The sequence below is a fragment of the Leishmania donovani genome, chromosome 20 (genome assembly GCF_000227135.1).
Source record: "Leishmania donovani BPK282A1 complete genome, chromosome 20".
NCBI classification, from domain to species: Eukaryota; Euglenozoa; class Kinetoplastea; order Trypanosomatida; family Trypanosomatidae; genus Leishmania; species Leishmania donovani.
The window spans coordinates 739,927-752,064 of NC_018247.1; the positions used below are offsets into that span (position 1 = coordinate 739,927).

The 12,138-nt window shown below is 55.9% G+C and overlaps 6 protein-coding genes across 6 annotated transcripts; all 6 read right to left on the reverse strand.

Moving 5' to 3' along the window:
- Positions 1 to 2: 2 nt before the first annotated feature.
- On the reverse strand, positions 3 to 821 carry LDBPK_201740 (aminoacylase, putative; the record flags this gene model as incomplete). Its single annotated transcript, XM_003860466.1, has 1 exon — positions 3 to 821. A coding segment is annotated over one exon (819 nt), but the record flags the coding sequence as incomplete, so codon positions are not given.
- A 270-nt stretch (positions 822 to 1,091) lies between these two features.
- On the reverse strand, positions 1,092 to 4,148 carry LDBPK_201750 (hypothetical protein, conserved; the record flags this gene model as incomplete). The annotated part of the gene is made up of 1 exon (XM_003860467.1): positions 1,092 to 4,148. One exon carries the CDS (start codon positions 4,146 to 4,148, stop codon positions 1,092 to 1,094), a length of 3,057 nt encoding a protein of 1,018 aa, XP_003860515.1.
- A 554-nt stretch (positions 4,149 to 4,702) lies between these two features.
- On the reverse strand, positions 4,703 to 5,068 carry LDBPK_201760 (hypothetical protein, conserved; the record flags this gene model as incomplete). Its single annotated transcript, XM_003860468.1, has 1 exon — positions 4,703 to 5,068. One exon carries the CDS (start codon positions 5,066 to 5,068, stop codon positions 4,703 to 4,705), a length of 366 nt encoding a protein of 121 aa, XP_003860516.1.
- A 479-nt stretch (positions 5,069 to 5,547) lies between these two features.
- Positions 5,548 to 8,568, reverse strand: LDBPK_201770 (hypothetical protein, conserved; the record flags this gene model as incomplete). The annotated part of the gene is made up of 1 exon (XM_003860469.1): positions 5,548 to 8,568. One exon carries the CDS (start codon positions 8,566 to 8,568, stop codon positions 5,548 to 5,550), a length of 3,021 nt encoding a protein of 1,006 aa, XP_003860517.1.
- A 914-nt stretch (positions 8,569 to 9,482) lies between these two features.
- LDBPK_201780 (hypothetical protein, conserved) lies at positions 9,483 to 10,046 on the reverse strand (the record flags this gene model as incomplete). The annotated part of the gene is made up of 1 exon (XM_003860470.1): positions 9,483 to 10,046. The coding sequence occupies one exon, from the start codon at positions 10,044 to 10,046 to the stop codon at positions 9,483 to 9,485; it is 564 nt and encodes a 187-aa protein (XP_003860518.1).
- A 410-nt stretch (positions 10,047 to 10,456) lies between these two features.
- Positions 10,457 to 11,347, reverse strand: LDBPK_201790 (hypothetical protein, conserved; the record flags this gene model as incomplete). Its single annotated transcript, XM_003860471.1, has 1 exon — positions 10,457 to 11,347. One exon carries the CDS (start codon positions 11,345 to 11,347, stop codon positions 10,457 to 10,459), a length of 891 nt encoding a protein of 296 aa, XP_003860519.1.
- Positions 11,348 to 12,138: the final 791 nt, after the last annotated feature.

The following is a 12,138-nucleotide window of genomic DNA, read 5'->3' on the forward strand; positions in this document are numbered from 1 at the left end:
CGGTCGCGCATCTGGCACAGCACCTTCACCGCCCCAAGCAGCATCGCCGTGTGGGCATCGTGGCCACACGCGTGCATCACGCCTGGCCGCTTCGAGCTGAAGGGCTCGCCGCTCTCCTCCTGCAGCGGCAGTGCATCCATGTCGGCGCGCAGGGCGTACATGGGTCCCTCGCCAGCGCCACCCCGCAGGTCCGCCACGACGCTGTTCGGCGTCAGCCGGCGAATGTCCAGCGGTGCGGGCATGCTGCTGAGGACGTCCGCCACGTAGTCGGCGGTGGGCTGCTCCTCATACGCAACATATGGATACTCGTGGATGTGGCGCCGCCACTGCACCACCTCGTCTTTTACGGCGTCGATGAATGAGATGAACGGCTGCATGTAAAAGGTCTTTTTATCTACGATAGAGTGAGGAATGTGAGTAATGATCTGCTCACCCACTATCCATGTGTTTTCATGGAGGGATAGAGATAGCTTCCACACGAGTCTCCACAATGGTGATATATGGAGGCAGGAAGAGTGCGGCGTTCGTTGCAGAGCGCCGTCAGGGGTGCAATGAATGAGCAGACGAGGGAGGAAAGGAAGGAGGGCAGAAAAGTGGAGAACGAGCAGAGGAGCCTCAGAAACCCTGCTTAGACGGTGCGGCTGAGGTCGGGCACATACGACAGTGGGAAGACGACGACCTCGCTGCATAAACACATCGTTGAAATGTTTGCTCAGAGAGGCGCGCAACGCGTGGTAGCACCGGACAACTGCACTACCGCTAGCGAGTCGATGGAGAAGAGACGCAGCTGCGTGAGGCGACAGGCAGCTGCACATGCACATCCGTCAGCCCCATGTGAAGCGAAGGAGAAGCCCCACTAAAGCATCTCTGCGATGGAGTCTGCCGGTAACAGAGCCGCACTCTCCACACCGTGCGCATATGCGGGCGGTGCGTGCGTGTTTACTTCAACTCATGTCCATGCTTATCATCCACCGTGTGCCTGTGTCTGTGGAGAGTGTGTGTACTGTGAGACGCAGCTGCGAAAACAAAAGAAAAATGCACTGGTGTGGGAAGCAGCGTTGGGCTGCTCCCCTCTTCCACTTAGCCGTTCATTAGCGAGTGCGCAGTCGGCGGCGCTTGCTTCGCTGCAGCGCCTTCCTGGACGATCGCTCCTCGGTGCTGCGCGCCTCCTCCGCCTCCCAACGCTGCAGCTGCGCCTGCGTGGCAGGGGTCTTCCTGTTGCGCCGGTACCAGTCTCGCACACTGGATGCCAGGGAGTCATGATGATCGTCCGGCGAGCGGCCAAAGCGAAGCGGGGGATCCTCTGGCGCCTCAAGAGTACCGTGCCGGTACATCTCACGCCACTTCTCCAGGTAGTCGTACTTGGACTTGCGTGTAGGTCCCTGGCTAGTCAGTTTCACCACGCCCTCCTCCTTGTTCTGAAGAACCTCAACGAGGGCCTTTGTGCTGCTCGCGGCTTCCTCTTTTATCTGTTCGTAGAAAGTGTTGTCCGACTCCAGAGCGATTTCTTCATCGCTCTTGTACGGCGCTAACGGGTCCCGCTGCTCTCCTTGCCACACAAACTCAGCCGACGGCGGCACTGCGTGCGCCATCTCACTCGCTGGCTTCTTGCTTCCATCGTCGTATCGATGCTGCGGGTACTGCCGCCAGTCGGACAGCTCGCCGGGGTTCGTGGCACCGCTCTCTTCAATGTCTAGCTGGTCACCAGCCACTCGTACTGCCTTTCCCATCTCAGAGAACTCCGGCACAGCTGCCTTGCCGTCTAGAATGCCCTGATACTCCTGTTTCACAATTGCACGCTCGCGCCACAGTCGTACGCCCCAGCCTTCCGGGCCACCTCCACTCTTCGGGTACGCCAGCTCGCTTCCATCCAGCGCCCACAAGCTGCCCGCAATCTCCCCCTCCTGTTGCCGTATCTTTGGTAGCAGCTGTTGCTTGCTCAGCGCCGGGACATCGGCAGGGGTCTTGAAGGCGGAGTCGATGCCCAGCTGCGTGAGGGCGGCGTTCTTCTCCTCAAACGTTTCGCCCTTTGGCGTACCATCGGCGTTCTCCTCGGCGAACAGCTCGTGTTTGCTCACTGTCGTCTTCTTCCACCGCTCCCACCATGCCAGCGTTGTGTCAGCTGGAACGGGTAAAGGCTGCACGACAGTCGCCGCCTTCGCTTCCGCCGGGACAACCCCCGCCGCTGGCGAGGGCTGCAGTGGGAACTCGATGCCCTCCTGCTTCCGCGCGAGGTACTCCTCACGGGCTTGCATGATGCGACGGGCCCGCCGCTTCATGTCGCGCTTGTACCCTGCGGCATTATTCACGCGGACAATCTTCTTGAGGAGCGACGCACGCACTGGGATCCTCGCGTTCTCCATGGCCTCCAGATAGTGCAACGCCCGCGCGGCGCCGCCCTCCTCGCCGGAAGAGAGATGCATGAAGATGAGGCACTCGTAGGTCCGCCGGCTGGGCACCAAGTCTTCCTGCAGGACCATTTGCTGGAACAGTTTCTCCGCCTCGTCGATGCGCTGCTGGTGAGCGAGCAGGGCTATATAGCACTCGTAGCTGTACACATCCTTTTTGAGGTGCCACTCATCGAACGTGTCGGCCCAGATCTTATTTGCCTGTTCCTCGAACATGCCGATCGCTCTCGTGTTGTCGGGCAGGTGCTCGATGCTCAGAATTGCGGTCTGGCAGCACAGACGAAGCAGCGAATTGATAAAAGGAGCTTGCATTTCCCACCCGCGGCGAACCACCAGCTCGTATATCCCGAAGCAAGTGTTCATATGCTCGAGCCACATGGCGTAAATGTCGCTCTTCTGCTCCTTCATCTGCTCGTAATCGGCACGGATGAGGAGCTGGACGTGCGCTTGAACAGCCCAGGAAAGGTGAAGCATGCTGACCGGAATACGGTCGTCGCGCATTTTTGCGAGATGCCGTTCCACCGCGTCGACATCGCCGACAACCTGCGCAGAGCGGATCAGGTTTAGATACGTCGTGGCGTTCCAGGGAATGCCCATGAGTTCCATCTTCTGTGCCAGCTCTTCGCAGCGGAGTCGCATCTCTGGGACCGGGCTCTGACTCAAGGAAAACATGAGCGCATCGTAGTGAGGCCGTGCAGCGATGAAGCCGTACACGTTCTCCATTTGGTCAAAGAGCTGCACGGACTCCGCCAGGGAGTTCATCTGCGACGTGTCCTTGCTCAGCGCACGCAGCTGCAGGGCGAAGGTCACTTCGTTCGGCTCAATATTCGCGTACATCTTCATGTTGTCTACAATCTGCGCCACGGCGGAGTAGTCCCCCGCGTTGTGGAATGAGCGCATGAGCTCGTGCCAGTTGCCAATGCGTGGCGTGATGCCGCGCATTTTCATTTCTTCGATAAGTGCCATGGAGTCATTAACCTTTCCTAGCGAAGACGAGTGCTTCATCAGCGCCTTGTACATCTCCGCGTTTGGTCCGAGACCCACATCGGCAGCAAAGAGGAAAATGGCACGTGCTGCATCGTAGTAGTGCTGCCTCGCAAGAGCGGAGAGGACGACCACAAGGCCCTCCTCGGTGAAATCCAAACCTGCGCCACCCATGATAACGCTCAACTCTTTGCTGGCATTTGTGCGTTCCGACTCATCGTCAAGGTAGGCTATCGGAATGTTCATTTCCTGCGAGAATTGCTCCACCGCCATCACTGGCCGCACCTCCTCATCTGGAGTGCCGCTTAAATTGTTGAGGTCGCCCTCCAGCAAGTCATACTTCTGCGAGGGCACCAGGAGGGGCAGCTGGTCAGCCGCAGCCAGAGGCACTTTATATGTGGTGGAGCGACGGCCCGACTTGGGCACCGTCGACGGTGGAGAGCTCGCAAGGCGCTCCCCGAACTCGAGTAGGTCCTGCATGGCCTTACCGTTCCTCTCCACTGAAGTGACCACGTCCTCCACTTCTTCCTCGGCGGGAAACTGCCACGCGTAGGCCCAGCGCTCAATGGTGTCATCCCATTTGCCTTGCACAGGGGGCCGGTAGTCGGCAGGTAGGGTTCCCCTTCTGTACATATCGATCTCCATCTCCTTTGCACTAGGGCCCATCGCCACGACACCTTTCAGTGCCACCTGCTTCAGCGCCTGCGCGTACGGGGACAGCGCCTTCGAGCGCGCCGCGCATGACGTGCGCCACATGCGTGATCTTGGTCGCCGCGCCTTTCCAACGTTCCTTTTACGGCTTCGCACGCTCTTTCTCTCCTCTTGTTCCAGGGAGTGCGCGTAACATCGGTGTGATGCGAAGCCCACGTACACACCAGCAATGAATGGGGGCGTCGTCGCGCGTTTGACGACCACAAAAGGTGCTCACCACGGAGACGACGTGCGGGCACGCCAAATGCGAGCGAAAACAAGAGAGGAGAAAAGGGGGGTGGGTGGGTGGGTGGAGAGGTGGCGCAAGCCATCAGCAGCTGCACACGCCTTGGAGCTTCCTTCAAGTGCGCAGCCCAACGGCGTTCGCGCTGGCTTCTCTTCGGCCATTATGGAAAACAGCTCACTGTGCGCTGTCACCTGCCCAACCGCAGGGAGCGGCGAAGTGCGTTCAGCGCCGAGAAACAATGAGCGGCACCGAACAGTGACAAAAAAAGCCAGCAGGACATGTGTCACAGAGCAGCTCGGCAGATTCATGTGATCCATTTCATTACTCATCTGTGTGCAATACCGGTCGAGCCGACAAAGGACAACAAAACGTGCTAATCATTCTTTTTGTCTTTGCTCTCCCTCTCCACTGCCTCACGCTGCTGCTGGGAGGCAAAGTCCAAGCCAGAGCTGAAGATGATCTTCATGAGCCAGTTCGTGGAGGCGGTCAGGCCCAGCCCTAGGAAGCCAAAAGCCCAGACGTGAATGTTATCGTGCATCGCGAACACAAACATGAGCCAGAGCCCGAAGAGGGCCAGCATGATTAGATTAAAGCTGATCCACACGATAGGCGACAGGGACGAGCCCGGCGTAAGAAGGTGGTTTATCACACGTGCGAGAACCGGAAGGTTCTCCTCCTTATTCGGCACAGACGCACCGCCCTCTATAACGGCGTTGCTGTTGCCCGTTGCCCTAGACATGCTGCACTTGCGTGATCCTTACTGTGCGTGTGTGTCCGTGTGAAGAGTTTCCTGTGCAACCAGCGCCGTCCACCATTTTCCCCGGGATACGGCAGCCGGTAATCACCGGAATAGGTGAGAAGAAGAGCGGGGACGAGGATGGAGGGTGCGAGCACAGCGCTGTGCCAGGAGGCATCGGCGCATCGGCGATACACTGTATTGCTCGGAGGCAAGCGTAGTGGGGGAAAGGCGCATTGTTCTGTTTTCTCCCCCTCCCCTATGGTAACCCGCCGCACATGACACTTGTGGCACTGCAGCAGCCATCTTGCCAAACACTCGCTGCTCTTGCGCTGCGAGCCCGCCCTACTCTACATGATTGCTCTTCTCTTTCTTCGCTCTTACACCTTGCCTGCGCGACGCATAATTTCACCCGGTCCAAGTTGCTCCACTATCGAGCCAAGCGCACACGCACACCGACACCTGGGAGAAGGCAATGGAGCTCACGGCAGCGCCACTTGCACCTTACCGTGCCACGGAGAAGAAAACTCGACACACTGCGGCGACAGCCAGTTGAGCTGAAAGAACTTGATGAGGAGCGACACGCTTTCTCCACGCAGACCCATCGACGGCACAGGCACGGCGGTAACCAGCTTGAAGCTCGCGCTCCCGCTGCCGCTGAAGAAGCTGGTGAGGGAAGACGACTGATTTGGCGACCGCCACACCTTGATCTCGTCCAGAGTCTCGGCGATGGTGGCGATATCAAGAGTTGATGTGTTGCCACTGTAGGCAACCCCCAAAACCGGCGCTGAGTGAGCCTGGAAGGCGGTTACGATCGATGCTGCCTTCACGTTGTACACCACCACTTTGCCGTCGCTTCGGCCCACAGCCACGTGCCGCAGGCTCTGCTGTAGCGATACGCTGGGGAGCGACGCGGCCGTGACGCGGAGCAGCTGCGACACAGCAGTATGATAGATGGCCGCAGCGTCCTTGCTGGCGGAAGAAAGATCGCTCAGACCGCTCACAAATATGTCCGCGATTGTGCTAAACACGGTATAGGCCTCGTATGGGAAGTTTCTAACGAAGTGAGCAAGGAAGACAATAATGTACGGCCGGCACTCTGCGTTAAGGTGAAAGTCTGTTACGATGTAGGTAGAGAGAAAGCCCTGCGGATCCTGCGCCATCAGCCGCTCCAGCGCTTCCAGCGACGCCTGCTTGGCTTCCTCGCCACTCCCACGAAAAGCCTCCCTCATAAGGGCCTTCACGAAGCTCTGGAAGGGGTCCTTTTCATCCAAGGCACACAAAGTGGCGTGGCTCTCTATCAACCCGAGCAGTGTTGCGGGCCGATTGGAAAGCGTGTGGTCGTCGTCCAACGCGGCCGTGACGGCGCGCTGAGCCTCTACAGTGCTCTGGCGTAGGAGGCTGAAAAGCGGCGTTTCCGCTTGGAGGCTGTAGTCGGCACGCTGAGAAGCCAGGTTCAACAGAACCGATAGAGCAGCAAATGCGCTTCCACTTTCAATCAGCGGCGGCGCACCAGGTGCTTCGTCTTCAGCAGCTCCGTGCGATTGCGCGGCAAACGCACGTGAGCGCAGTAAGTTCACGACATCGGCGAGGCTACACACAGACATCTTCGTTGCCATCAGCCGAAGTGCGTGGCGGAATGCTGCAGGTGTTGACCGTCGCAGGGTATAGAAGCGCGATAAAAAGTGCTGCACGGCGTCGGCCTGCCGGTATGGATCTGGAGCCAGACTGGAGGTAAGCTTGTCACCAAGCGACTCTATTATGGAGTAGATGGCAGCCGCGCATGCTCCCTCCGATGTGCGGCTTAGAAGTCCGCAAAGCAACAGGATCGCGCACCAAACACACTCGTGAGTCTGCGCTCCAGTTACGACTAAGCCCAAGTCATCTAACGCCTCGCAAAGAGCATTCTCTCTGGGAAATGAAGGAGGACAGCTCTCGCCGAGGCACCCGAGCATCAGCCGCAATGCCGAGCTGTACTCCAGCGACGAACGCTTCACGGGCTGCTCCCCTACACCAAGGCCACTGAGAAGGGAGTCGACATCGATACGGATTGCGTAGTGCTCCCCTCCTACAAACCGGTACCTGATGATGCTCAGCGCGGATGCCCAGTGGTGCTCGAGGAGGTTGTCCAGCTGCTGATTCAGTGGCCCAGGAAGCGACCGAAACGCCCGCTCGAGACGACACGTGGGGAGGTGCCAGAGGTTGCCGTTATCCTCCGAGAACAGAAACATGTACTCTAGCTTTCGGTTAAGCAGGCAAGCGGTAAGCGGCCTCGATGGGGAGCACATGGTCCGCGACACCGCAGCTTTTTCGCCCGCGTGGCAGCACACAGTACCCATTTCAGTGCACATGCTCACGAACAACGTGTCGTCTGTTTCATTCATTTTCGGGAGCCTCAGCAGCCGATCCACGGCACCACAGTGTGCGACACGAACGTTTGCCCATATTTGTCCGCCAACGAACACTCTTATGTCGCCGTCGTTGAACCCGAGCACACAAGAGTACCTGCCTGCGCCGCCCTCGAATGCAAGACAGCTCGTTGCATCATAGGGGTGCTCCTCGACTGCGAGCAGTACCGTACCAGGATTGTTGTACAGCGAAAGGTGGCACTCTCCCGTGCTGAACAAGCACACAACGCCGTAGCTGCCGTAAATCGGAACTACCTCGAGCAGCAGCACCGAGGCCGAGGCAAGCGAGGGGCGGACAGCGCTGTACACCTCGATAGGCTCGAACTTGTCCTCTTCCGCGCGGGATTGCAGTAGAGCGGTGTAGCGCGCTAGTGAGGTGCCACTGCGCCAACACAGGAAGACGCCAGACTCCACCCCACCCATCAGACAGGCCACATGACTAGGCAACGTCACCTGCTGAGCCACTACAATTTCCTCCACGCAAGGAAATCTCTTGCTCATCACCACATCATACATCAGGCATCGAGAGTCGGAGCGCACAACGCACAGCCGAGCACCATCTGCCGTGCCTTTCCAAAACGCAAGACCAAAGGAGGTAGTGAGCTCATTCTTTACCACTGCGGTGGACACCAGCAAGTGATTTTCCCATGCAGTAAACGACACAGCGTCCGGATAGACTACGGCAAGCAAGCACACACCCCTGCAGCCATGCGCATAAATCGCCGGGACCACTCGCGCTACGTCCGAGGCTCGGTCCAGCTCCTCCGACAACAGCGAGAGCGTTTCCTTATGGAGAGTGCGGCCAGAATCTCCATGCACTACAGTCAGATTACGGCTTTCCCCATGAGCTACAAAAAAGCAGTCCGGCACAGTCTGCGACGCGGCCACTGACGCGACTGAGCCGCCCTCGAACTCTTTGGTGCGCATGATGGCATCCTCGGCCTCTGGAATAATAGGGATAATCGTCATGGTGTCGGAAGATAAACACACACACTCCCTTGAATCGTAGCGAATGCACCAGATCACTCCATGTCTTTCTTGCACGCGTGTCGACTTTCCGAGAACACAACGTCGATCACGGCTCACAAAAAGCATACCGAGATATCCGGTGCTGGTGCCAACAACAAGGGCATCGCCGATAAACCCCACGAAGTTAACATCCCCGTCATCAGAAAGTCGCAGCACACTTTTATCAGCAGATGCGGGGATCTGTGCGCTGGTGCCATCAGGAAACTCCTTCACCTCCTCACCAGCAACGACGCTGAATACTAGAAGGTTTCCAGACCGCCGAAAAAAGTACGTGCCTAGCAAAATAAGCTTGCGATCGGCTAAAGAGAACAAAGAGCAACAAGGCCCCTCACAGAGACAGACAAGGTCATTTCCATTTTCAACGACACGGCGAGAAGTTGTGGTGAGAATGGTGCTACTCGACTCCAGCGACAACTCCAATGACCTACCTTGCCCCTGCTTTGTGTGGAGAGCGAGTACCGCTTCCATGTCCCCCAAAGGCTGGCAGGGAGTCCATTATTATAATAAAGTACGAAGCAGCGCGAATAGTAGAGAAAAAAAGGCGGACAAGAAGCACGTATAAGGGTGTTAAGCTTCATCTGCGCAGCAGCCGCAGTAGCACTTATCGTTGCCTGCAAAGGCCTCAAAGAAGCAGGCCGTGGAGCGCGTACTGATGGAGAGACATGCACTCTCAGCCTCCACTCACGATTCAAAAACAACTACGCAAAGAAAAAAAAACACAAGGCGATTCTTTTTCTCGTACAGCAGTTGCGTCATATCCCAATGAGTGAAGCGACAGCGCCACCAACCAAAAGAAGAATGTCAATGAATAGAGAGCCGCTGAAGGGATTTGTAAACGCCTTTGCACAGCGCCATCCCCCTACATGCCAGACATTTCTGATGTCCCGGAGCTGAGCAGCTTCCTATTGAGCTCCAGAATACGCTTGGCCAAATCCGCCTTTTCTCGAGCGAGAGCTTCCAGTTCGTTCTGATCAGGGCCCTCAAACTCTACCCTTTCGATTTCGTTCCCCGCACCCACGTTGGCCGGCAGCGCTGCTTTCAGCGACACATTTCAAGCGTAAGCGTTCGATAGCTTTGTGAAGCCCCAGCAAAACACCAACAAGGTTCTCCATTTTCGACCGTAGCGGCATCAACGGTTGCACTCCTACTTCGTACACGCTATAAAGCAATCGCGCAGTACCATCAATTTTCATTTGACCCGTGATATGCATCAGAACCTGTTGCGTAGCGTCCTGTGGCTCCGGCATCTTCTGCAGTTTCTGCGTATCCTCATACGACAGTTTGTGAGACGGTGAGTGGCATACTGTCAAGTAGCCCATATTCTGCATTCCGGCAGACGCATCGCTGTAGCCGTTAGGAGTGGCGCCTAGTATTACTACGCCGCGACTTTCGCGCGTGACTTCATCGTCCATGATTTCATGGACATTCTGAATAAATCCACAGAGCTTACAAATGTACTTGCGACCACTCATACAAGAAAATTCAGCACCCGGAAACTGAGACAGGGTTGTGCCGCTGATGTAAGCAACGCTCAAAAACGCCATCACGAGGAAATATACACATATGTACTTGCGTGACTGGCCAAAAAGAGAAGACAGCAGCTTGCAGATAGTACAGCATCTACTCGTATGAGCAACATTACGGAGCTGCGCCTAGTGCACAAACATATCTCCACTACTCCATTCCGTTGCCACAAGAAAAGGAAACCCATGCAAAGGCAAAACAAAGACAGCGAAGCATCCAAGATACAGACGACACCTAATACCCTCATTAACTCCATCGCCGCAGCGATGCATTCTAAACACCTTTCTTTTGCTTGCCACAGTCCAGGGAGAAAAGCCGAAGAAGGGACTGAAAACAAAAGCATGATTTACTTTAGTCTGCTTACGAAGAAACAGGGGAGTTTTGCGCCTCATACTCACATATATGCATATGTGCTAGATTTTGTACACTTTCACACTCTGTGCGCTCCCTCGCAGCACCCGGGCACATTCACAAAGTCATCAAACTCTAAGCACTTCTTCTCCGGGCAGCACTTCCAGTACTTGTACGTGTCCCAGAAAACAGGTCCTTCTTTGTGGTAACGGCAAGATGAATCCGTGTTCTCCGCGACGACAAACTCCTTTGCACAACCGAAATTCCGACACCTCGCCTTGCCATCCACAATTTGCTGCGGCTCAGTCTGCGCAAATGCAGCCCCCTCGAACTCCCTCGGCCCAGTAGTTCGCTTCCCGTCGTGCATGCCCGAGGATGCCGCGCTTGCTCGTGCTACCTGAGAGGCCGAAAGAGGGATGTTCAACACCTCCTCCTTCGGAAACACAAACGGCTTGTTTGCCGTGCTGTGTCGACCCACACAGCACTTTGGGATTCCCTCGAAACTTTCCCAGTCAAAGGTCTTTTTGCCCTCGCAGCAGCCCCAGTACTTTTCCAAGTCGTGAAATACGGGACCCTTGGAGTGATAATGGCATGAGTTGTCCGTATTCTCTTCTTCCTTGTAGTACTGGTTACAGCCGAAGTTAGTACACCGCAGTTCGCCTTCATGTGTCCCCTCTACCTTTCCCGGTATTTTGTGCAGAATAACGATATCGTTGTAATCAGAAATGCAACTTGCGATAGAGTCTCGCAGCCTGATAGAGAGACCACTGCACTGCATCACCACGTCGTCGGCAGCCACATCGACATCACGCTTCGCCTTGAGTGTTTTCAGAAAGAAAGTAAGAAGTCGCTCACAAGGCCCTTCCTTCCAGGAGGCTGGTATATCGATCTTCAGCTTGAAGGACTCAGCCATGCTGTTAACGACCTCGCCCACGACATTCTTTCCATCGTAAAGGCAGTATACCTTCATTTTTGATCGCTCACGTGCGGTATAAACGCCAGTATGAAAGTCTATCAGCAAGATTACAGGGCACCGACAACCAGCTCGTTTACATATTTATCAAGCGATCGCGTGAAAGAAAGCAAGAGAGAGAGAGAGAGTAGAGGATACCATTACAGATGCGATTATACGCCTCTTTCGACGTTTTCCGAAAAGAAAACCGCCGGTCACACGCTTTCACCAGAAAGACTCCTGCATGATCGACTAATCTTCCTTCACGAGCACATGCATACAAAAGAGAGCGGCTAACCTCCCTGAATTCATTTCCTTTTTCTTAATATTCTTTCAGTGAAAACTCAATTCGACAGCGAAGTCTTCTCACCACAAACATTGTCGACTGGTGCCAGTGAGAATTTCTTTTTCTAACGCCACATAGAACGCCAGAGGAACAAGCACCGTTCCGCACAGTTGCACACCAACTCCATCGCGATGACTACAGAACACTAGCACAGCGAATATGCATCGCTTTCCACACCGCACGCAGCCTTTACCCGCTTCTTACCGCCTTTCCAGTAAAACCGAAGAGTCGTAGCGACTCTCCAGCAAAGACGTTACTCACTTCCGCAATTCGCATGGTGCTCATACAGCGGGGGCCCACGCTACATCACAGTTATGCCGACGCTCTGCATGAAGATTTGGTTTCACGTGCCGCTCAGTAGTATGCGTGTCAGCCACCTAGGAAAGATAGTCTCTTCCCGCAGAGGCTCTCAGGCCCTACAACTCGACAGTGCTTGCATTGCCGGGGGGGGGGGCGGGGGAGA